This window comes from Dendropsophus ebraccatus, chromosome 4 (assembly GCF_027789765.1).
Source record: "Dendropsophus ebraccatus isolate aDenEbr1 chromosome 4, aDenEbr1.pat, whole genome shotgun sequence".
Taxonomy (NCBI): Eukaryota; Metazoa; Chordata; class Amphibia; order Anura; family Hylidae; genus Dendropsophus; species Dendropsophus ebraccatus.
In genome coordinates this window covers 103,605,807-103,632,096 of record NC_091457.1, presented here as the reverse complement: position 1 = coordinate 103,632,096, position 26,290 = coordinate 103,605,807, and the positions used below count along the sequence as shown (strand labels likewise).

At 43.4% G+C, this 26,290-nt stretch overlaps 1 protein-coding gene across 3 annotated transcripts in view; it reads left to right on the top strand.

The window, feature by feature from the left end:
* DOCK3 (dedicator of cytokinesis 3) overlaps positions 1-26,290 on the top strand; it is a 150,582-nt gene that overhangs the window by 96,304 nt on the left and 27,988 nt on the right. For all 3 annotated transcript variants that reach the window (XM_069966557.1, XM_069966558.1, XM_069966559.1), the window contains 17 exons: positions 5,793-5,941; positions 6,068-6,152; positions 6,878-6,919; positions 7,729-7,880; positions 8,017-8,098; positions 8,478-8,538; positions 8,621-8,768; positions 13,002-13,090; positions 13,413-13,538; positions 17,475-17,599; positions 19,165-19,327; positions 19,642-19,748; positions 19,823-19,994; positions 20,908-21,005; positions 22,599-22,682; positions 23,124-23,224; positions 23,330-23,411. In XM_069966557.1, coding sequence (XP_069822658.1) covers positions 5,793-5,941; positions 6,068-6,152; positions 6,878-6,919; positions 7,729-7,880; positions 8,017-8,098; positions 8,478-8,538; positions 8,621-8,768; positions 13,002-13,090; positions 13,413-13,538; positions 17,475-17,599; positions 19,165-19,327; positions 19,642-19,748; positions 19,823-19,994; positions 20,908-21,005; positions 22,599-22,682; positions 23,124-23,224; positions 23,330-23,411 — 1,866 coding nt within the window. The remainder of the gene's footprint in view (positions 1-5,792; positions 5,942-6,067; positions 6,153-6,877; positions 6,920-7,728; positions 7,881-8,016; positions 8,099-8,477; positions 8,539-8,620; positions 8,769-13,001; positions 13,091-13,412; positions 13,539-17,474; positions 17,600-19,164; positions 19,328-19,641; positions 19,749-19,822; positions 19,995-20,907; positions 21,006-22,598; positions 22,683-23,123; positions 23,225-23,329; positions 23,412-26,290) is intronic.

Genomic DNA, 26,290 nt, shown 5'->3' with positions numbered 1-26,290 from the left:
CTCTGGGAGGGTCCATTCACACATACAGGATCCACAGCAGATTTGATGTTGTGTTCAGTTATTTAGTTAGATTGCTATTAGCAGCATCAAGTCTGTGACATCAGATCTGCTGCAGATCCTGGATGTGTGAATGGACCTGTAATGTAATTCCAGGGTCATGTAAAGCTTCAGTGTCTGCACACTCTGCTTGTTGCTCTCCACATAAGGGCTATGTTCCCATTACATCTTTTTCTTTTCATAAAGATGGACATTTTTAATTATCATGATCATTAAAAAAAATGTACGTATTTATCAAAAGTTTTTCACATAAAGTTGTTGTGGGAACATAGCCTAGCAATGAAAGTGACAGTGATATGGCACAGTGTTAGGAGGCATGACAAATATCATCTGTTAACTGTTTGGATAATCAGAGTTCTGCTGTATTCTCTAGCATTGAAAACTGCACTCCTAATCTTCCAGTTACATTGTGCCCTAAGGGTACAAACCCACTTGACGTATTTGCTGCGTGAATCAGTTTTAAAAATAAGCAGGCAAAACGCAGGTTGGCTTTATACACTTGTTCTGCGTTAAAATACGCAGTTGCGTATTTTTGAAGCGTGAAGCTACATGAGTTTTTCGCACAGGTTGTTAACAACTGATGCTTTGCTAACAACAAGCTTCACGCTTCAAAAATACGCAATTGCGTATTTTAACGCAGAACAATTGTATAAAGCCAACCTGCGTTTTGCCAGCTTATTTTTAAGACTGATTCACGCAGCAAATACGTCAAGTGGGTTTGTACCCTAACAGATGATTTGGGGGGAAAGTATGGTGAATGACAGCAGCCTATCCCCCCCATTAAAAATACATGCACAAAGTTCTAGTGCACATCCAGGGGCTGAAAACCTATCCAGACCTAGTCCTGCTCTAACCACTGAAGCTTTGTTACCGTGAGTCTCTGTAGGTTGGAGCTATCAGCATGATGTCCAGGACAGCAAAGACAGGATGCTGCTATGTTTCCCCTATAGAAGACTGGATCTACAGATATAGGGACATTTTTTTGTGCACTAATTTGAAATTTTCACGGTTTCCCGCTACTGGATTTATCAAAAGGCGCAGGGTTTTACCCTTTTTTGGCTAATCTGGCTAATATTGCTAAATTTTGTGCTCACTGAGGACACACCTCCCCCCACGCAATGACTTTTCCCCTCTCCAGCCGTATGGTGCACAAGCAGGCTCGGACTGGGCCACCGGGGAGCCGGGGGATTCCCCGGTGGGCCCCGCCCCCTCCTCCCTCTTGCTGGGCCCTGCCCCTGAGCCGGAGAGGGGCCTCCTGTTTAGATCCCGTTTAGTATGGGGAGCTCAAGGGGGCCCCCTGCTGGCTCCCACACTGCTGTGGGGAGTAAAGATCGGCATCAGCACCGCCCGGTGAGCTAATCATGGGCCCTCCCCCTGCACTCAGTCAGTGTGGCCCAGCTCCCGGCACTGCTCTCTTCCTGCTTGTTATCAGGAAGATGCAGAGAGAAGGAGTAGCTGGAGGGGCCCTCCATCCCCCTCCCCTCTGCAGTGACATCTCTTCTCTTCTGCCACTGTGTGTGCTGTCGGTGCAGAAGGGAAGGGGGAGGGGCTGCAGGCTGCCGGGTCTGGCTGGGAGAAGAGGAAGTGAAGATGGAGACCAGAGGACTCCATGGAGCTTCCTGCCCTGCTGTACATGTGAGATTTGTTTACTGTATATTTGTCTGTCTTTGTCATCTGTGTGTGTTTGTACATCTGTGTCATGTGTTTATGCATGTAAGTGTTATATCTATGTAATGTGCCTGTGTGTGTGTGCATCTACCATGTATATAGTGTATATTATGTAATGTAGTTCTATAGATATTTTATTGTATATATGTAATCTGCATGCTTTTGTATCTGTCTGTCCTGTGTGTGTGTGTGTTAGTATGATTAGATGTATGTATATAGGTAAGGTGTGTTGTGTCTGCATGTTTGTGTATCTCTGCAGTATGTCATTTTGTGTGTATGTATGTATGTATGTATGTATGTATGTGTATGTATGTATGTATGTGTATGTATGTATGTATGTATGTATGTGTATGTGTATGTGATGAGAAGACGTTCGCCTTTTGGAGGTCCCAGTTGTGCAGGAGATCTGTGAGGCTTAGGCGCCGATCAGCTGATTGAGGATTCTCACATCAAAGATGATAGGAGTTGTAGTAGACGTAACAGTAAGACTTTAATCAATGGATAATGTGTTTTGTAGAAAACCCTCAATAGATCTGACGAAGAAGGTTCCCCTCAAAACATCCATTGATTAAAGTCTTACTGTTACGTCTACTACAACTCCTATCATCTTTGATGTGAGAATCCTCAATCAGCTGATCGGCGCCTAAGCCTCACGGATCTCCTGCACAACTGGGACCTCCAAAAGGCGAACGTCTTTTCAATTATTGCACCGACTCAAAAAATAAATATATAAGCAGCATCAGCTGCCGCAGTAGACGCAGGTAGGATAATGCACTCCATCTGAACAGAGTTTTAAAAAAAGCAGCAGAGACAGCACCGAAGTAGTAAAAAAATGTTGTGACTTTATTCAAACCCTCTAGTGTGATGTTTTAATTTTAGTCGCACAAGAGGGAGTGAATAAAGTCACTTTGGTGCTGTCTCTCCTGCGGAATGATTGTACCGAGTCTCCTGGTTGTGTTGAAAGGGCTGCAGATGGCGTCAAGGTGTATAAACCACCACTAAAGTGACTGGCAGTGTTGGGCTTGTAGCCCCCATGGTGAGCAGCAAGTTTAGCTACTGGCACAAATCTGTTCTGCAGTAATACGCCATGTGCGCCTTATGGTGATCTCTGCCATTTCCTTGTACATGTATACAATGGCAGATCACACCTTGATAAGGCTAGATTCACACTATGTAAAAGTACTGCCGTTGTTGCCATTTGCAACAACGGCTGTACTCTGTACGGTGTAGGACACTGCCTTTACTGCTATGGGATCCCGGCCGGAGAGTACACACATGGTATACGCTTCGGCCGGGATCCCATACTGCGCCGCAAAGAACATGTCAGTTTTCGCCCGCCGCAATTCAGTGAATTGGGGCCGAATCCTCTGGTGCACTCCCATCTGCTTCTTCCGGTCCTAACTAAAAATCTCCAGTCTTCCAGTACTTATCAGCAGCTGTATGTCCTACAGGAAGTGGTGTATTCTCTCTAGTCTGACACAGTGCTCTCTGCTGCCACCTCTGTCCATGTCAGGAACGGTCCAGAGCAGGAGAGGTTTTCTATGGGAATTTGCTGCTGTTCTGAGACAGTTCTGGACAGTCTCACTGTGTCAGACTGGAGAGAATACACCAAGTAAAGCAATTTACTGATCTGTAACTTCTGACATCAGAGTTGAAAATTGTTTTTTCTTTACCGGATAACCCCTTTAACGCTTTAATGACCACTGATATGCCATTCATGAAGGTCCTTAAAAGTCTTATTCTAGCCCAACAGCTTGTGGTGAGGCTAGAATGAACCGTCGTGGGTCTCCTCTGCTGGAAATTGTAATAGAAGAGAAGACTAGATGGTCATTTTCTCCTTCATCTTCTGAGGCTGTGTTCACACATGACATTTTTCATATGTTTTTGCAGCAATATTCTTGAAATTTCATTTAGGTTTCTACATAAATAATCCTGTTTTACCGTAACTGCATAAACCAGTAACAACTGTACAAGTGACTGGCAGTGCACTAGCATTGCTGCTCACATACACAGCTCAATGCAAAGTCACTGTAGTAACGTGAAAGGTTTGCCGCTGATTATGGCTATGTTCACACTACGTAAATCTACGGCCGTAGTTCTCGCCGCAGAACTACAGCCGTAGATGTGCGGCGTGGAACATAGCGTTGTTTGCTATGGGTCCGCAGAAGGACCTGGCAGTTCACACAGTGAAGCGAGCGGCTCCGGCCGCTTGCTTCACTCTGTGCTATGGGAAGCTCTGATGCGGGCGCGCGCTGATGCGCCCGCATCAGAGCTCCACGGAGGAAAGATCATCCGGCCGGTACTTAAGTACCGGACGTGATGATCTGGGCTGAGACCGGCCGTTCCGTGACCCGGACGGAGTCACGGAACAGCCGGTCTCCTCCATAGTGTGAACATTGCCTTTGTCTGTGTATGTCGGGTGGGCCCCAAGAATCAATTTCCCTGGTGGGCCAAGGTACCCCAGTCCGACACTGTGCACAAGACACAAACTTGAAAAAAACATAGTTATTCCTAGGCACAGACTTTGATAGATGTACCCCAAAGTGTCATTTATATCTAAATAAACACCTATAAACCCATCCTGTACTAATATATAAAAAGATGAGATGAGTATTCACTTCATATATACAAAGAACTTTATTGGAAATCATTGCAAATAAAAAAAGGGGAAGGGGAAAAAAGGAGAATAAAAACCAAGACCTGGGAGGTGGGAGACCATACAAGAGGACAGGTATATGTTACAAATAAAGTGCAGGTGCGGATGTTAGGTACAGATAACATAGCTCATTGCAGCCAGGTTGTAAACAGTAATATAAAGTGCAAATACTAAAATATATTCCAAACCACAGGCTGTATAGCTGAATCTTAACCAAAATATTAGCAAGTGCACACAAACAAAGTTACCCGGGAGTAAAATTCCCAAAGCCTCAGGCCTCCCACCTCACACTTCTCCAACGTAGAAGAAGCCAATAGCGAAACGACGTTGGAGGAGTGTGAGGTGGGAGGCCTGAGGCTTTGGGAATTTTACTCCCGGGTAACTTTGTTTGTGTGCACTTGCTAATATTTTGGTTAAGATTCAGCTATACAGCTTGTGGTTTGGAATATATTTTAGTATTTGCACTTTATATTACTGTTTACAACCTGGCTGCAATGAGCTATGTTATCTGTACCTAATGGCCCTATTCCACGGAACGATTATCGTTCATTTTCGGACGATATCGACCGCTACGGACGATAATCGTTCCGTGGAATAGAGTGCAACGATCAGCCGACATCGTTCATGTCGGCTGATCGTTGCAGTCGCTTGTTTTTCAACATGTTGAAAAACAAGCGACTGATATAGCAGCGATCTGCTGCCGTCGCTCCGCTGAATAGGAGCATCGGCAGCAGACGCTGCTATATCCTATGGGCTGCCCGGACGATCAGCGATCCTCCGAGCAGCCCCCCCGCAGCTCCCCGCCGCCCCTCCCGCACTCACCCGCTCGCTGCAGCCGCGTTGAATAGCGGCGGCAGCGAGCGGCGAACGAGGAGCAAACGAGCGCTAATAGCGCTCGTTTGCTCCTCTAAAACGGCCCGTGGAATAGGGCCATAACATCCGCACCTGCACTTTATTTGTAACATATACCTGTCCTCTTGTATGGTCTCCCACCTACCAGGTCTTGGTTTTTATTCTCCTTTTTTCCCCCTTCCCCTTTTTTTTATTTGCAATGATTTCCAATAAAGTTCTTTGTATATATAAGTGAATTCTCATCTTATCTTTTTATATATTAGTACCGGATGGGTTTATAGGTGTTTATTTTGAATAGTAGGGACCATTCGGGGATCCCCTTTTCTTTTTGGCTACTGTTTCTTTACCGTAGAATTCAGAATCTATAGGTGTATCCCATGTCATTTATATCTGTCTAGAGAAGATCTTATACTTTGCCTGATCCTGTTCTGTGGACTCTGAAAACTACTTGCCAAATATCACTGCAGACAATAAAATGATTAATCCTTGTTCTTTCTTCTCTCTTCCATGCTTCTTTTCTCTCCTCTCGTCTCTATCCTGGATGTTTCTTCCCTTGTAGAAGCACAAAGTCGACCTCTTCTACAAGTTGCGGCATGTAATGAACGAAGTGATTGACCTGCGCAGGCAGTTGTTGTCAGGTCACCTTACCCAGGATCAGGTTCGAGAAGTCAAGAGACATCTGACCGTGCGTCTCGACTGGGGCAATGAGTGAGTATTAATTCAGATTATATAGTCTTAGAGGGGCATGGTGGGGCGTGGTATGTGGTGAATTAGTTGGACCAGTTCTGCCCCTTCTTTACTCTGATCCCATTCTTCTCTTTTCTCTGTTTCCAGACACCTGGGTTTGGACTTAGTTCCCCGCAAAGAGTTTGAAGCTGTAGATTCTGACCACATCAGCGTCTCTGACTTATACAAGATGGTGAGACACATAAAATTCTTACCTTTAATCAAGATAGTAAAACAGTGGTCAGCTGAGACGTCAAAAGTTTTGATCAGTTGGAGTCTTCTAAGACACCCACCCATCACCAGAACGAGCGGGGAAAAGTGCTTCTCTCCTTGATGCAGGAGAGGGATTCTATAGAAAATCTTAAGCAGTGAGGAGAGACAGGGAGAGCTGTACTCAGCTGAGAGCTTCTTCCTGTTTGTTCTAGAGATTGGTAGATGTCTCAGAATCCAGCTCATGACCAATCAAAACTTTGAAATGTTTTAATTTCGAGACTAGGAGGGCATAGAAGTTGATCTTGGCAGAACTTCTAGGAGAGACAGTGAGAGTCCTGCTTACCCTGCCCACACCTACTGATCGGCAACCTCCTGAGTAATCAGGACTCTCACTGTCTCTCCTTGGAGTCCTGCCAGGATTTACCCAAAAATCCTTCTTTGGATCAAATCAAACGATATTAATATTCCAGAGCAATACACTTGAATAGGGTTTTGAACTCCCCATCCACATGTATTAGAAATATCTTACATCGATAAACAAGCATGCTACTGTATGTAAAAGTGGTTGAGTCCTCAGTCCAGCTTTATACAATTGCTACAGTTGTGTGATGTCAGGCTTCTTAGCTCTTTGCTTGTATTCTCGCACTTTTTTCTGGGATTGGCAGTGAAGTGTGCAGTTCTGACAATGTATTATTTTCTCTGCAGCATCTGTCAAGTCGACACAGTGTTCAGCAGAGCACAAACCAGGTAGGAGGGGGACTGCAAGAAATGGGGCAACAGAGAGGGGAGTCTCCCCAATCCAAAGTGGAATGATGTAGACAAAAGGATTAGTGTGTGTCAGGTTTAGAACAATGCATAATCACTGAATATGTTAAAAGGTCTCTAGTAACCATCATAATGACAGCTCCATGGGTTGCATTTTACCTTTCCTGGCAGTTCTGTGTTGTTATATGCTGATATTGCCCCCAACACAATATCGCTGTAGAACAAGGCAGATTCAGGACTTCGGGACAGCTAAGCAATAATCAATATATACATCTATATTATAGAACACACTTTTCCTAATAACAGATTCATTTTTGGTTTGCATGCAGATCCAGAGAGTCTCCATGTCTATTGTTTATTACTGTTGATTTTAGACCTTCTTTATTCATCTGTATTAAACATAGTATAGCTGGAGACTCTCAGGGATTTCATGCAAACTAAATAGTGATTTTCATTAGGATAGGTATGATCTTTAGGCCTCCAGGGCAAACTGAGGATTATGATAATATGGCGCATTTGCTATATGTACAGTATTTACTAATGTGGATCAGGTGTCTGAAATTAGGGTAGCAGAAGATTTAGGTTCTAGATCACTAGTGTTTGACCTTCAAACTGACTGACCCTAAGCTCTTCATAGTCTTAGCGGTGAAGTTACTTATTATCTGTATGTCACCCTATATCCTTAGGAGAACAGTTGGGGTCATATTGGAGAATTATGGGTGGCATTGGAATGATTGGCAGGACAAATGCAGAATTGGGATCCAGACTAATGATCCAATTTGCTGTCACAGGCGGATACCCTCAGGCAGAGACACAAGGAACCTCGTGCCCCGGTCCCTCACCACCTGCTCCTCAATCTGAAGAGCTTTACACACAGCAACATCGGGGAAGATGTAGATCTCTTCTTCTCACTATACGACATGCGAGAAGCTCGGCAGATCAGGTGATTCACAGCCCATAAACTCTATTCACTCTGCTACTGTTTGCCCCTGTGATCCATGGAGCCCTGCCCGGTGCCTGTGTCTGCCACCATCTATAAGAATCTCCTATTTTGTTTCCTGACTTTTCTCCCCTCTTAGTGAGAGGTTCATGGTTCGACTGAACAAGAATGGAGGCCCCAGGAATCCAGAGAAACTGGAGCGACTCTGCGCTTTATTCACTGTACGTGATATATAGACACATTATGTACTTGTATCTGCAATACACAGGGCTTTCTGTGCCCCCCAGAATCCTATGAAACCACACAGGCTGGAAGCAGCTGTCAGGAGTCATAAGATTCCTACATTACTTCAGATTTCTGATATTTTTTATTTTAAATATGTTCATAATATATTTTTTTTTACAATTTGAATAATAGTACTTTATACTTTATTACCTGATATAAGGCTGCACGATATGCATAGTACATTCTGCCCTTGAAGTCACACTTTTCTGTTCCATTTTCCTCACAGCTATCATGACTGTATGTGAAGATTCATGGGGCTTGTCAGTGAGGTTGTGTTCTCTAGGTGATGTGTGACCTGTTTATGCTTTTTAACAGGATTTGAGCAGTAAGGACGTGAAGCGCGACCTCCACCTCATCGTCCATGTCATCAGGATAGGTAGGAGACTACTGCACTGCAAGTCTGACATGTTAGAATCTTCACTCATGTAAGGAAAACCTTACGTCTCACTGTATTTTAGGACGAATGCTTCTAAATGACTCCCGGAAAGGGCCACCACACATCCATTACCGGAGACCTTATGGGTGCGCTGTGCTGAGTCTGGGGGAAGTGCTGCCAGCACTGTGTGAACATCGAGATGAGAAGGACTTTGTCATGAAGGTGTATATGTGAGTACAGACCTGATAATGGTATATGAATACATGGACACAATATAACAGTTTTTATGTAAGTATTCAGACCTGAAGAAAGTATACATAAATACAGCATAAGTGTATGTGTAACATAGTAGCATAGTTAAAGGTTGAAGAAATACAAGCGTCCAACAAGTTCAATCTACAGAAACCCTACTGCATTGATCTAGAGGAAGGCAAAAACCTTTATGAGGGTTGCCCCATCAACCCTCATTACAGGAAGAAAAATTCCTTCCCGACTCCAAAATGGCAATTAGAATAAATACCTGGATCAACGTCCTATCACATAAAATCTAATGCCCATAACTTGTAATTTTATATTTTCAAGAAAAGCATCCAGACCTCCCTTAAACGTATTTAATGAATTAGCCAACAGCATCACGTGGCAGAGAGTTCCACAGTCTCATTGCTCTTATAGTAAAGAATCCGCGTCTGTGCTGATGGTGAAACCTTCTTTCCTCTAGACATAAAAGATGCCCCCTTGTCTTGGTTACAGGCTTAGGAATATAAACATCACTACAAAGATCTCTGTACTGTCTATTCATAGGGATGGGCGATTAATTCAATTTGCCCAGAATTTGAGAATCGATTAGATTTTTTGTGAAAATCGTAAATTTGATTTTCACAAACAATCATTGCAGGCGGTGCGATGCGGTGATGTGGGCGGCCTCCAGCTGCTGAAACTAGCAGAGCCGCCACTGACCTGTCCTGGAGTTCCCTGGTCTCTGGAGAAGGCTGCAGGGACAGTTGGGGTCAGGTGATTGGGGCAGAGGTGGTAGCCTCGCTGCAGGTGCTGGAGCTGTACAGCAGGATTGGGGGTTTGCACTGTGTCCCCCGATCCCACTTACAGCTCCAGCACCTGCAGCTACACTATCACCCTATCCAGCAGTCCCTGTGGCCTTGTCCCCCAGAGATCAGGGACCTCTGTGTGCAGCCGGGAGGGGAACATGTGTGCCCGGGTGAGAGGAGGAGGAGGGGTATACTGGGTATGAGCCCTCCTGCCCCAGTCTTCCCCAGTCACCGCCATCTGCCCCAGGCACCTGCAGTCTGCCTCAGTCACCCCCAGTTTGCCCCTCTGCCTCAGTCACCCCTAGTCTGCCCCTCTGCCTCAGTCACCCCCACCTGCCCTCCTGCCCCAGCCACCCTCAGCTTCCCAGTTGCCCCGATCACCAACAGCTGCCCCAAGTTGCTCCTGTTCCCCTCTCTTTTGCGCTGCCAGAGATTGTAAAAGGGGAGGGGGGGGATCATTCAAAGTTTCTGGTCTTGCACTGCTTCCTCTGCTGCTACTACACCCCTAATCTGTTGCTGTACTACTACTACTACACCCCTTATATGTTCCTGTGCTACTTCTACACCCTACTACTACTACACTGTCATTATAATGCAGATGCAAAAAGTCATATTGCACAAGACTGCATTTAATTTTAAACTAACCTTTTCTTTAGTCATCACTAACTACACCTTGCGCCTTACACCTTTATCTCTACTTCAGCCTGGCACAAATCCACTGAACTGTACAAGGATTAAGTCCAATATTCACTATATTTTTATTAGCTCTTTTTGGGGAACTGTATCAAAGGCTTTGTTGAAGTCCAGATAGGTGATATCCACAGAGCCACCTTCATCCAGCCCTTTTGTGTCAAAGAAATCAAGTCAGATATTAGTCTAACATGATCTGCCCTCAGTAACGCCATGCTGGTTTGAATCCATCAAGTTGTTGATTTTTGGGCAATCAGTTTTCTTCTTTTCAGAAGAGTTTATTTTTTTACTACTAAAGATCCGTCAGGGGGGCAGCAATCCCAGATCTAAGTTCTTTAAAGTGATATTGTCACCCCCCCCCCCCTTTCCATATATTAAGTTCTCAGCATCGCTCTGAAGCTTACATTCTGCACATTTCATATCTACTTGTATAAACCATGTCTATGTTCTCTCTCCTGCCTAAAATGCATTTTATTATTGGCAGACAGTGTCATCTAGGCTGGGCTTCACGGCTGTCGTGCCCTATCTCCCCACCTACATCGGCGCTGCACTTCCCACCCGCTCCATGACGACATCGTAATGACCTGCTCTGGAGGCTGGGATCCATCTTCTGGGGTGCAGGCGGGATAAGAGCAGATAGCGATACGGCAATGTCACTGCCCGACTGTGCCTGTGCCACAGAGGATGAATTATGGTCTCCAGAGTGACCCATTATGATGACCTCACAGAGGGACAGGGACTACAGCACCAATGTAGGTGGGGAGATGGGAGATCACACTGGCCGCCAATGATGAAATGCAGTTTTGAACAAAGAGAGGTTTATTCAGGTATATATGAAGTGTACAGAATGTTGGCTTCAGAAAGGTGCAGAGAACTCCATATATAGAAAGGGAGGTGAAAATATCACTTTAAGAACTCATCAACAATCGCCTTTCTCCTTAAACATCAGCCTCTGGTGCTAAACCAATACAACTAGAGACAATGCTATGTCCAACCTGTGTCCAACAATGCTTTATGATTCTGAAAGCCTTCTTCTGAAAACGCTGAGCAGAAGTACCTGTTCCAATCTGTAACAAATTTGTAGAAATTCACAATGTAAATGAGCAACCAGTAAAATTTAAATCTTTACTGCAGTTAAACGTCTGTGCAGATTTTTTGTGCAGTGTACTTAGTAATATCTCATCCGCTTCACTACTACAGTAACATACTGCATGGATGCACCCCTTTAGCCCCCGCAGGGGATGTCACACAGCTTTCCCAGACCTCTGTACAGCAAATCAGCCTATTTATATAGAAATAAAGCGGCAGATCACAAACCCAATTACGATCACAGATATGCAGCAGTGTATGTCCTTTGTAAAGTTCATTTTGTTCACTTCTCATTACTGCGCACGTATCTGAGATTGAGGTAAGCATTTTGATGGCCCCTTTAAGTGCTGCAAATGCTGCTGGTTTGGATGTGGCACAGATTTCTCCAAGAAAGAGAACAAAGAAGTGGCTGAATAGGACATTGAATGAATAACACTATTTGGGGATTGTAGTAGGAGGCAAGCTATTACTATAACTGTCCATCCACAATGGATTATCAGCAGCAGCTATTGATCAGAACTGCCAGCAGTGTCAGGGTTAATGGTCTGCATGGTGGGGAAAGGAGAGAGCTGACCTCTACTAATGGGGAATGCACAAGAGATGGCTTAGCCCCGACATTTACACAGAATCTGAGGTTGTGCACTACACAGTGACACAGCAGCCACAATCTGAGCCCTTATTCTTCCCCATAACCCTGGCACTCACTGTCCTTGCTGCTTCCTGAACTCATTATTCAAGTTCCTCAGCAGCAGCATCTATGTCTCAGGCATCCATTAGCAGTGCCTGACCTTAGTTGTGTGACTAGTGACCCAGACACTGCCTTACAAACCCTCTGGCTTCTCCCCATCAGCTTGGTGAGAACCCTGATGAGGGCCAAGGTTGCAGCCCTGACAGTTACACTCACAGCTGACAATTGTGCACTAACAGCTCTTCTTGTGGCTGCTCCACATCCAGACCCCTGTCGCTGACAGTCCTGTCAGTCACTGCACACTCCTGTCACTTGTGAGTAACTGCGAGTGAGTGACTGTGGTGTTCGTTCGGCGGCGAGATCAGGATAAGTAACACTAGTGTGCTGTACTGGACAAAGGGTGCAGGTGGCAGGGATAACCAGGCAGCATGGATGGGGCGGCATAATTAAATAGAGCATGATTTTTTTAACCCATTCAAAGTGCATTGCCCCCTGCATGTAGCAAGGTTGTGTCCTAAACGATCACCTACCTTTTTCTACTCTTGGGCCATCTAATACTGCCCTTAGCACCATCCTATAGTAAAACCTAAGCTAGAAAGTCATTAGTTATTTACATGTATATGGATAGCATAAAGGGGTTATCCAGTGCTTTAAGAGCGTGGTGGGCAGAAGCAAATTATGTATTTAGTCGAGGTGCAAACAACAAATCCAACTGTAATATTATGCACAAACAGGAAAAAGTAAGTCTGAACATCAAATGCATCTGAATTATTTTATTCTAAATTCATTGTGGTAATGTACAGAACAAAAATTAGAAAAATACTGTCTCTGTCCAACTATTTATAGACCTAACTGTATGCCCTTGTTAAAAGCATTGAGCATGAGGTGCTGGGTGCAGAATGGAGATGTCATCCATCTTTTATACAGCTTCATTGTGATGTTATCTCTTTCAGGTGTAATAATGAGAATGAATGGTACCAGATCCACGAGAACATCATCCGAAAGACCAGCACCAAGTACTCTACACCCAGCTCCAACTACGGTACCAATCTGAGTATGGTAACCTACCCAGAGCAGTAGATTTCAGCAGATATATAGAGTGTTCCATTAGACACTTCTAACATTTTACAATAAAACTCCTGTGTCATGTCCCCATGACATTAATGCCACATGTCATGGGTAAAAAAACTTGATTCAGCACCATGGACAGCTCCCCCCATCTACAGACTGCTCTTTTAGAAAGGAAATATGTGGTGTTTCTTGAAATACAGTCCCCGCAGTGTTAGTTCCCATTGATGATACCTTCAGGTTATCTGCAGCAGTTACCAGATACTTAGGTTGTATTCATCTTTTCTTTCATCCAGGTCTTATTGTGTCTTTACAACTCCTGCGAGGTGACATGGAACAGATACGTAGAGAAAACCAGCTGTTGTTCAACAGGGGTGCAGCTGTTACCCGCAAACTGGGGTTCCCTGATGTCATCATGCCAGGTATAAATGATAAAGCGAAAATAGGTATAAAGACAAACCATTTTTTCATGATACAGTGGTCCTTCAACTAGCAGTATCCACAGGTTACAATATGTTCAACATACAATGGTCCTTTCTGGACCAGACTCAACATACAATGCTATGGACAGTCAGGATCTGTAGTACTTGTGAATATCTAGATGATCGACCATTAAAAGTAGCTGTTTTACTAGTAAACCCCCAGTATTCTTGCAGTGATTGTACTGTAAAGAGGCGCTACTAGACATCCAGTGTGGTACTATATGTCCTGTACTGCTCTTTACCTCTGCCAGGATTAGCTGCTTCTTAGGCCACAAGTAAGGGCAGCTTCATTTTACATTTCTGGGACCCTGTAAGATCTGTACAGGACTGTAAAAATGCTCCAGCCCTCTACATACAAAGTAATTTACAGCTTCCAGTAGCTCTTTCTGACTGCTGTATGTAAGGACTTGCTTTATCTATATTAATTATATGCTTATTTTCCTTTGAGTGCTATAAGTTTTCCATAGCGTTTTGCTCTCAACATACAATATTTTCAGTATACAATGGTTGTCCTGGAACCAATTAAGGGCCAGTTCACACTGAGCAAGGTCATCTGAATTCCGCAGAGGAGATTTACGCCAAGGAATCCCGCCTTGCTCAGTGTGCTGCTGTAAGTGAATGGAGAGGGCGCGCGCTCGCCCGCTTCCTAGTTAGTTAGTTAGTTTGTCCTCCGAGCGGAGAGCAGCGGACGAGCGTGCGCCCTCTCCATTCACTTACAGCAGCACACTGCTGTATATTACCTGCCACATCTGTCGTATCTGAGTTTCACTCATCACTTGATGCCATGTTCTACAGAGATTCATTTTACATACAGATACCATATATGTCCTTGAAATCTGCTGGTCTGTAAAGAGTATACAGCAATTCTGGGGTTCTACTGAACCACTGTGAGCATTATTATATTCCCTTAAAGTGTCACTGTCGTGAATTTTTTTTTTGCAGAAATCAATAGTCCAGGCGATTTTAAGAAACTTTGTAATTGGGTTTATTATCCGAAAAATGCATTTTTATCATGAAAAAGCAGTTTGAAGCTCTCCCCCCTGTCTTCATTGTTCTCCTATGGAGAGAGCTAAAGAAAAGACCAAAACAGGACAACAAAGAGTTAATCTACAAATCCCTCACGGGATATCTCCTGTGACAGTCACCAGTGACCTGTCTGAGCTCGGATTACAGCTGTCACCCAGCTCCGTACCTGTAATCCTCTGTTATCTGCTTTCTGCTGCCGGCTAACTCCCTCCTTCCTCCTCCCCCCTCCCCTCTCCCTAGAACAGACAGGGTACGTCTCCTGCAACAAGTCACAATTTTCAGATTTTTTGGAGTGGATGAAAAAGAGGAAGGAGGGGGGGACCTGGGAAAAGGCTTTTTACATGCAGATAATGGCAGATTTGGCTAATAAACCCAATTACAAAGTTTCTTAAAATCGCCTGGACTATTGATTTCTGCAAAAAAAAAAAAAATACGACAGTGACTCTTTAAGTTTCACCATGAGCTCATCAACAACTCATGAAGGAGTTACAGAGAACCCAGATGAACATTTAAACAACTTCAGGTCTCCCTCAGTTAAATTCACAGTTCCATAATAAGTAAGACACTAGGCAGTAATGGCATCCATGAGAGTGTTGCAAGGGTTTGTCAGACCCAAGACTTTTTAGACAATATTAGTGTTTCACTACTAAGACTTGCTGCAATCAAGAGATACAGCTGAGGAGAGAGCACAGCGTCCCTGTGATCCACTCCCTGGCCTCTCACTAATTCCACTATTTTAGCCTCAATGATTATAATGTAGTTAAAGTGTCGAATTTGGCGAGTGGATCACACTGCTGTTTACGCTTTCTCTCCGGCTGTATCTTTGTATTGCAGCGGGTCTCTGCAGTAAGACACACTGTGATCAATAACTTTTGACATATCTCATGACATGTTAAAAGTTATTTATAATCACAGGTATTCTTTATTTGTGGATTTGTTCTTGAAACCATCAGTTGTGTTGTGTAGAGGCGAGATTGGTGCACAGTTCTATACAGTGTTTAGCCTTTTTCTAATCCATAATATGGCAAGAATTACTTAGCTAAGTAAAGTGAAATGACAGTCCATCATTATTTTAAGACATCGAGGTCAGTCAGTCCGGACGCAGAAACCACAAATGAACAAAACCTTAGATTAAAGCCAACATAAATGCTTCACAGAGATGAAATACTGGACATGTCTCAACATCAACTGGATAGAGGAGACTGCGAGAGTCAGCCCTTTAAGGTTGGATTGCTGCAAAGAAGCCACAACTGGAAAACATGAAGAAGAGAATTGGGCAAAGAAAACACAAGAAATTGACATTAGACCAGTGGAAATCTGTAGTTTGGTCTGATGAGCTAAAATTTGGGATTCTTGGTTACAGCAACTCATGAGACACAGAAAAGTATTGAGAAGAGGTGATGGTGTAAGGGTGCTTCGCTAGTGACACGGTTGGTACTTTATTAAAACTTCAAGGCTACCACAGCATTCTGCATCTGGTTTGCATTTGTGGGACCATCATTTGTTTTTGAACAAGACAATGGCCTCACATTTCCAGGCTATGTAAGGGATATATGATTATAAAGAGAAGGGTGATGGAGTGCTGTATTAGATGGCTTACCTCCACAATCACCTGACATAAACACATTTAAGACAGTTTGGGATGAAAGAAAATCAGCCAACAAGTGCTCAGCATTTCTGGGAATTCCTTCAAGACTGTTTGAAAATCATGTCACGTGACTACCTCATGAAGCTGAGAGAATGCCAAGATGCAAAGTTGTCAAAGCCGTCAAGGCAAAAGAATCTAAAAAAATGTGTTTTGTTTACCTTTTTTGTTTAAGGGGTTATCCAGCATTTAGGTAAAAAGCATTTAGGCCTGTTGGTAAACATAAACATGTTATGCTTACCTCTCCATGTCCCCCTGGTGTCCCAATGCTGTGTCGCTGATGTCCTTTGCTGACTGCAGCTCCACTACTTTCGAGATGACTAGCTGAGATAGGACAGCCCCATGGCCAGTTATTGACTGAGCTGGCTATCACTCCCCAGACGAGTTTGTCCCGGTAGTAGTGGAGCATCTTCAAGAAGGCGGACACCGAAGAGGCCGCAACGAGAAATCGGGAGAGCGCAGAGAGGTAAGCATAAGATGTTTATTATGTTTACCCATAAGCCAGCAATATATAAACAATTTTAAATGCTGGATAACCCCTTTAACTACCTTATTCATTATATGTTCATAGTTTGCAAAATCGGACCCTTCCAGGGTGTGTATACTATGGCGACAGCTTCTTCATCAGTTTATGGCTGTAACAACTGACAAATGCCACAAACTTGTTCTTGTACTAAAAATACTAAATGGTCAGCACCACCAAAAAACAGAGCAAATTGCGCATGTGGCTGCAGAGAAAATGCAAAAAAACAACCTGTACTAGCTGCAGGGTCAGTTTCTTGTCCAGTCTTTATATTCATTTCTTTATATTTATGTCTTTCACTTTATTCTTTTCCTCTGTTGACATTGATTTACTATAAAACTTGTACCTCAGAAAGACAAATAAAAGAGTGTAAGTCTCCCATCATACTTGGCTGTCTGAGAAGGGTGCTGCTTTCACGTGATGACATCAACAACATCACATGATGCCTTCTTAGCGCTACACATTTAAGCTCTGCCACTGGTCAGTGTATGGCACAGTGCAGGGGTGGGGGGAGGGTCATGTCAATTTCTGCCACGCCATGCACAAATTACAGCGCAGGAGTAATGTTCTGCAGTTTGTCAGGTTCTGCAAAGTATGCTTTGGCCAGCCGATTGATGAGGCTTTACTTTGGGTGTCTTGGTCTGCATAGTTGTCTTATGCATTGTGTGTATCTTCATCCCAGGGGACGTGCGCAATGACCTCTATGTGACTCTGGAGAAGGGTGATTTTGAGAGAGGAGGGAAGAGTGTGCAGAAGAATATCGAGGTCACCATGCACGTATTGTATGCTGATGGAGAGAATCTGAGGGTAAGAGGCTAATAACCACTACATTTTTTAGTAGAATGTGCTATGAAAGATCAGAAACTTACAATTAGGCTTTTAGCATTGCATCATGTATTAAACTGTAGTCACACCTAATGCTGCCGCTTTCATCTGATCTCACATATTACAGCCTTCCATTGCTGTTTCATCGTCTAAACAGATCATGCTCTGTTGTGGTGCATTGCAAGAGATCTAGGGGAAAAATTATCAAGCGGCCTTAGAGTAGGAATGTTCTTTATTGCCAACCAATCAGAGCTGAGCTTTCAAATGTTCATGAGCTCTGGTAAAATGAAAGCTAAGCTGTGATTGGTTGTTACGGTTAGACCGCTTGATAAATGTTCCATCTAGTATTTAAACCATGGGTCTCCAAACTGCGGCCCTCCAGCTGTTGCGAAACCACAACTCCCATCATGCCTGGACAGCTAAAGCTTTGGATTTGCCTGTCCAGGCATGATGGGAAATGTAGTTTTGCAACAGCTGGAGGGCCGCAGTTTGGAGACCCATGATTTAAACTAAGCATAGCACAGTTGTCTTATGTGAAAAATCTACAGCTTGCCCAGGATAGTTTCAGGTATGAACAGATACATGGTGTTATAAGTTGGTTAGTAGAAAATTATCTGTAAAATGACTATATTGTATCTATAAATACAATGAACCTGGCCTGTGACACATATTATAATGTATTTTTATCTAATGAAGAGTCCAAGCTGAGAGAAACAAAGTTTAGTTTTCCACTCCATGATATATGAGGGCCTGGAGTGGCCCGTATGTGCTTTATTCTGAAGAGCTGCACCTGTACATACAAGTGTTACCTTGTTAGGGTGCTCTTACACAATACAGTTTTAGGCCACGTTCACACAGTGTATTTTTTGATTAAACAATAGCTGGGATTTCATGAGGCTGTATAGAAAACTTACACATTTATTTTGTGCGTCCGGTAGTCACTGAACAGCGGGCTTACAAAATGGACTGTGCAGACAATGTAAAGTACGGCTCCAGTGGGCACACCCAAATGTGCCTGAATTCCAAATTAAGGGTGCCTTCACACCTACCGGATCTGCAGCGGATTTTCTGCTGCGGATCCGCAGTGGATTTGAATAAATGAATGAACACAGCATTAAATCCGCACTGTAAAATCCGCTGCGGATCCGCTGCGGATACAGTGTGTGTGAAAGCACCCTAAAAAGAAGTCATGTTAACCCGGCCGGTACTGCAGTACGGCGCAGTTATGGGGTGCAGTTATGAAGTCAAAATCAGGTGGGGAACATATGAAATTAGAAAAAAAACAGATGCTATTTAGACTCCCCACCAGGAATGGATTAATAAAAGACTGCACCTCTCTGCAAAACTGCATCAATACTTCACTGTGTCAGAGCACCCTAAGTGACACCATCTGTATGGAACATCATGTTTGGTCCAGTGAAGGACACAGGGGGAGTGGTTTTACATTTTTATCTTTGCTGTGTACCATGTAAGTAATAGAATAGTAGCATTGTTCCTTCAGGTATTATGATTGTTTATAATGTAAATGTGTGACTTGTGTTTTTCAGGACTGTGTCAGCCTAGGAACTGGGGAGCCTCCCCGCACCCAGTACCACTCATTTGTTCTTTACCACAACAACAGTCCCCGGTGGGGGGAGCTCATAAAACTGCCAATCCCTATTGACAGATTCCGGGGATCCCATCTACGCTTTGAGTTCCGGCATTGCTCCAGTATGTAATAGCAGATTGTTATACCCAAGGTAGCTAATAACAAAAGGGGTGTGGGATATAGTAATAGGTGACCTACAAATGGGGTGCACCCTGAAAGGGCTTGTCCAGTCTGAGATATACAGTCTGAGAAATTATGTCCTGTAGACTGGGACCTGCAGTATTGCACCCCTTCCTTCCATAGTAGGTAGAACACAGAACTTCTCTGTGTGGCAGGCTCAGAGGTATAACACCTTACAAATGACCTCTGTGGTAGAGCCCTTTAATAGTCGAGTCTTTCTCATGGTCTGACTATGCTGTGACTTTTACTGTTTCAGCAAAGGATAAGGGAGAAAAGAAGCTCTTTGGGTTTTCCTTCACCCCGCTGATGAGAGACGATGGGACGACACTGTCTGATGACATCCATGAGCTTTACGTCTACAAGGTATATACTTATTCTAAAACATATTAGCACTGCTCTCATATTGCATACTCTAACTGCACGTCTGAACTCCACAGTGTGATGAGAACAGCACCTTCAATAACCACGCTCTCTACCTGGGTCTTCCCTGCTGCAAAGATGATCTGAGTGGCTGCCCCAATATCCCATCCAGCCTTATCTTTCAGCGCAGTCCAAAGGAGACGTTCTGCATATCTACACAGCTCTCCTCAACGAAGCTTACACAAAACGGTACCAACATCAGCAACAGTCTATGCAGACCACACCTAGTTAATCCACAACAGGTTGTTCCACAGCCCTCATCTATTTATATCAAACACAATAAGCACACCACAGCACACACCTATTTAAGCAAGCATAGTGCATACTTATCCATATTAAACACAATAAGCACACTACAGCACACACCTATCCAAGCAAGCATAGTACACACCCATCCATATTAAACACAATGAGCACGCCACAGCACAGCCCAAACCTGTCCCTACCAAACACAACAAGCCACAGGACAGTCCACACTCCAAACACATCAAGCAGATCTCAGTACGGCCTACACCTATCCAAACCAAACACAAGCTTAGCACAACAAACACCTATCCATACACACAGTAGGTAAAGCAAATTAGCTATAATTGTCAGCTCACCCTATTTCTCTGTGTAATTCTTTGTTGCACAGATAAGCTCAGAGAAGTAGCTCTTTCAAGAATCCATACACACCAATAGGTTGTATCCAGCAAGGCAGGGAATGGCAGCTAAAACGTCCTTCATTATTGTATCAAAAAAGGGAAAACATAATTTACACAGAACACCAACAACCATGTTGACGCATTTTAGAATTAATCCTTATTGTTAGCAATAATGATTGACATTTTAGCTGCCAATTCCTGCTCTGCTGGGTAAAACTTGCTTGTGTATGTCTATTCTTAAAAGAAATACAAGTAGCTGCGCCACAGCCCACAACCTTCCATGCCTAGCATAAAAAGCAGGCACAGTCCATACTTATCCATATAAAACAAAAACAGCAATAGCTGCATAGGCCCACACTTATACACATCCAGTATAAAGAACAGCATGTGGCCACTTATCTCATTGATGACCAGACAAAATACTTTGTTACTTTCTCCATTCTTCTTTCTTCCTACAGTTGACCTTCTGGCTCTTTTGAAGTGGAAAGCTTACCCAGATCGGATTCTAGACATTCTTGGCCGCCTGCGGCATGTGAGCGGGGAAGAGATAGTGAAGGTATGAAGTCTGCAGTCATCTTGACCCTGTCACTTGGTATGTCCTCAAGATGCCACTGCGTTCTTTGACTTGTCCAGTCAACCGTGAAGTGGCAGTTTGTATTTTGCTGATGGGTGGCAGGACAGATGTGGGGATATCAATACCCTGCAGCCTTACTGCTGCGTTATTTGTGGGAGTAAGTATACACTTAATGGCCACTTTATTAGAGACATTTGACATGAATTCAAGTGAGCCAGTTTACTGTGAAGCAGTTTCAGTGTAAATCTGATTGATGACTAGGTCTGGTCATTGGCGCTAGAATAGTCCAGGCCAGGATTTCAAAGCCAAACCTAAAAGGGTGTGCACTTGTGTTAAGTGTATTAAAAACTGTGTAACCAGGAAGGAACATCCATTAAAAAGGGTATTTTATCGCTGTAAACAACTCAGTGATAAAAGCGGTCAGAGAACAATGTCATGAATAATTTTGATGAACAGACGGTGCACAGTCAAGCTGAACACAAAGCTGGAGCTTTAACCATATCTAAACACAAGATTCATTCAAATACTAGATTCCAGTGAGCAAAAGAGAACAAAAATTGCATCATTGAGCAGTGGAGAAGCATTGCCTGGCCAAATTAATCCAGATCCCTGTTGCACCATGCTGGTGGAAGGGTTAGAATTTGGCACAAGCAACATGAATCAATGAACCCTTCTTGTCAGATGTTGGCAGTTCACGTTTTCCTGGTATTTCCTGGTTTTCTGATATTTTTGGATGGGTGTTTGGACAGTAGGGCTTATGTAAGCATTTTGATTTTCCATGTTCATCCCTTTACGGCAGCTTTTTACCCTATGGCATAAATATACTGTCAGCAAAACAGTGCACCATGCCACAAGGGTCGGATAGTTATAGATTGGTTTCAGGAACATGAGTTTTTTCTTGATTCCTTGGCCTCCATAGACCTTAGATCTTCATGCTACATCTCATCTTAAGGATAAGGTAGAATAGGCTGTTTAAGGCATGTCAGCACCTCCATCTAATTTATGTGAGAAGGGCTGATCTTCTTGTGAAACAATAACAATTTCTGAAATTCAGAAGGCCAGAGAAGGTATTGTAATTATGTGGCCATTCAGTGTTTCCTGACAGGCTTTTAAGTTACAAACCACTATGTTTTATGCTTCAGCTATTCATAGAAAACAGGTTAGAAGCTGAAGCCTAAACACAGATAGAAAGAGGCTTATCAATTATGCTGAGCTGGGTGTGGAGATTGCCTCCTAGACCAGTGATGGATAACCTTGACACTTCAGCTGTTGCAAACTACAATACCCATCATGCCTGAACAACCAAAGATGTCGCTTTGGATGTCGAGGTATGATGGGAATTGTAGTCTTGCAACAACTGGAGTCTCAAGGTTAGCCATCACTGTCCTAGACATATCAAATGGTGCTGAAGCTCAGTTTTAAATTGTGTTTTCTCTGAAACATCACAGTGTTTTCATGCTGCTCATGGTTCACGCACACTCCCATTAGGGAAAGAACGTCACTAGTGTCTGCACATTGAAACCTGTGCTTTGTTAAAACCAGCAAATATTGATAAAATGTCTGTATCTGTTTCAGTTTTTGCAGGACATACTGGACACCCTCTTTGTCATTCTAGACGATAACACAGAGAAATATGGTCTACTCGTCTTCCAGTCTCTGGTAAGGACATAGCCTACCAATCACTACAGTCCGCTCCTCTCCAATGACTAGTAACAGAGAGCACTAGATTGTCTTCACTTCTACAGTCAGCCTAATCCCAGGAGTTGTACTCACCCATCCCACAGTCAGCCTTTGCCTAGTTCTGCAGTGATTGATAACAGGTCCCTGTTAATAGAAATGAAAGACCAAGAGAGGTTCTTTATTTATCATTTCCTCAAATGGTGCTGTTTCTCGCGTTGCCGCTAGGGATCCCAGTCAGAGTGTATACTATGTGTATACACTCCGGCCGGGATTCCCTCAGCCTTCAGCACAACGTAAGTTCCGTACTAATTACTGCAGAACTTTTGTTGTGTGAACATGGCCTTGGTCTGTTTTGTTCATAAAGCAATGATCTACACTTATCCTGCTTATACCTGGTATTATAATCCTCCTCCTATTTAGGTATTTATCATTAATCTGCTGCGGGATAGTAAATATTACCATTTCCGGCCAGTGTTGGACACCTACATACAAAAGCATTTTGCTGGAGCCCTGGCCTATAGGTGAGTAGTGGTCTACAGGAAAAGAAACTGTCTGGCTCTATTGGACCTATGTCACACTTACACAGCACTAGGCATGTTCCAGACTTCTTGCTCTTCCTTTTGCAGAGAACTGATCCGGTGCTTGAAGTGGTACATGGAGCGATCAGCAGATCTCGTAAGGCAGGACCACATTCAGGAGGCTATGAGGGTAAGAGATGTTGTAGATTTACAGGGGGTGTAACATTTCAGTTTGTGACTGCAGCTCTGGGCTTTGTGAACATTGTGGTACTGTGAAACATAGAAAGTCTAGTGTTAATACATTTTCCTACACTGTAGAAAATCAGAAAAGAGATAAACTGGTTATAAACAAGATATATTTACTATTGCATTAAGTGCTACACTAACTGATCGGGCATCCCTGACGAAGGCAATAGTGGTTGCAGAACCGCGTAGGATCAGCTTTCTGACCCACACAAACCTCTGTAGCCCAATTTAGTGACATCACTAACTATTCACAACGGACATTGTGTGCTGGTAGAAGCGGCGCGCTCCCAGTGAACCCATTGGACTATACACCAAACAGATCCCTGAAACATCATGGAATATCATCTTCATAAGGATTAATCGCAACAGAATCTGAATACTTAAGAAGATCTCCCATAGTGAGTACTGACATCTTTCATTCTGACACTATCGCAACTCAATCTGCATGCATACATATGACATCTAGAGGCCAGATTGTTAAACACACTTTATAGTACACAGTGGGGTGCTTAATGCAATATTAAATATATCTATATTTCCCTTATATTGCAAGCACTAGACTGGAAAATGGCATTTTCTGGCACAGAGGGCCCACTTGCGAATAAATTTGTTTGCAACCACTTGTTTTGCGAATAATTTATTTGCAAGTGGGCTCTCTGTGCCAGTTGTGCCAGAGAGGTGGGGAGGGGGTTGTTCCATTAAGTTACAATGGCCTCAGTATTACAGTATTTAATTTTTTTGGCCCACTGTAGCTTTAAATTGCATTCTTACACTTATGCAAAAAAGAGCCAGTGGAGCATCATTTAAGAGTCTCAAAACACAGGACTAGCCAGATATCCCTCTGGGAAGGACCCAGCCAAAGCGTGGCTCCTGTAAGAAAACCACCATATTAAGTGGCCCTATAAGGCAATTTAATGACAAGGGAAAAACCAAGGCCAGGTATCCATCCACAGACAGCTGTTTCGGGGTGTTGCCCCTCATCATTGAGGCTCCATGGGCTCTTTTTTGCATGTTCGTATTTCCCATGGAGAAATGCTTCTAGGATTTCACTGTATTGAGCGCTTTATCCTGCAGCCTACAGTGTTAACCTATTGAGGCCCAAACTGACCCAGTGGACCGCGCAAATTTTGATCTTCGCGCTTTCGTTTTTCCCTCCTCCCCTTCTAAGAGCTGTAGCACTTTCAGTTTTCTATCTACAAGGCCATGTAAGTGCTTGTTTGTTACAGGAATAGTTGTTCTTTGTAATGGCGTCTTTCATTTTACCATAACATGTATGACAGAATCCCAAATATATTATTTATGAAGATATAAATAGGTGAAATCGTAAAAAGAATGCAATATGGTAATGTTTGGGGGGTTCCTGTGTCTACGTAATGCACTATATGGTAAAAGTGACATGATACCATTACTCTATAGGTCAGTACGAACACAACCACATGCAGGTTTACACAGATTCTCTAATGTTATATATATTTTTTTAATGAAATCCTTTTTTTTGGCAATTAATTATTAATAAAATGGGCCTATTGTGATGCTTATAACAGTTTTATTTTTTCACCTACGGGGCTGTATGGGGTGTATACCCATACTAGTAAAGCCCTTGTATTACTGAGGTGCATGCACTGATTGGCTGTCTAGTAGCCCCTCTGTACAGTATAGTGTGGGACTGTACTCTCTACTGCTCTGCTCATGTGCCACGATGAAGTGCTCTGGGTACCGGGTGAGGGTGGCTCCATATTATTTCTTTGGGACTCTTTGGGGGACATTTATCAAGACTGGTGTACACCAGTCTTAAATAAAGCCTCACCTCCATTTTCCTCAGATGGATTTACTAAAAGGCGTACGTTTCTTAGTAAAGCCGGCCAGCCTTGCGCCTGGCACAGGCATTGTGGAACAAATCTAAACCTGCTCGGGAGCAGGTGTAGATTTGTATCATGATTTACGCCTGTGAGCAGTAAATCTGTCATAATGACATATCAAAAGTTTTGATCACTTAGGGACTGAGTGTTCAGACCCTGTGTGATCTGGAGAAGGAGCCAGAAGTGCACTCTTACAGGAGCCAGAGCACATGTTCTGCTGTGTGATAGAGATGGTCGCACAATTTCCATGGGGCTGCCTTGCTCACACTTAGTGTGCCTCTCTCCCTGCTTGTACTGCTGATTAGTCTTGATATGAACACTCTAACAGATCTAGGCTTCTGAATATGTCAGGACATGTTAAAAGTTTTTTTTTTTTAAACGGCAGGTATGGTTTAAATAATATGTCTAACAACCATTAAAGAGGTTGCCAAGGAAAAAATAATTGTTAGCCTGCCCAGGCTATTAATAGTCGCTTGGTGTCGTGCTGACACCTGGCACTCCCACCAGTCATGTGTTTTGGCACCTGCACTACAAGGAGAATAAAGCCAGAAGCAGTTGGAGTGGCGGTGCTGGGTTACTGCAGCCATGGCCACCTGCTATTAGACCTGTTCTAAGGCCTCATTCACACGTTCTGTAGTGTGTCAGTAATTATACACCCACAATTACAAACAGCACTACCGACCCATTCATTTGATCCCATTTGGTCCCATTGAATGGGTCTGTGAATTGTGGGTCACTACGGGACGTGTGGTGAACAATTGATAGGGTGTCAGCACCCCAACAATTAAATATTACTAGGCTATCTTGTAGACTAGCAATTATTCTTTCCTGGACAACCTCTTTATGTCTGCTAATTTTGACATGTTTGCATTTTGTCCAGGATCCCAATGATTTCTTGGTTGCCCTGGAGCTTTTCCTTAGAACAGTACAATGGTTTTTCATTTTTCAGTAAATACCCCATCCT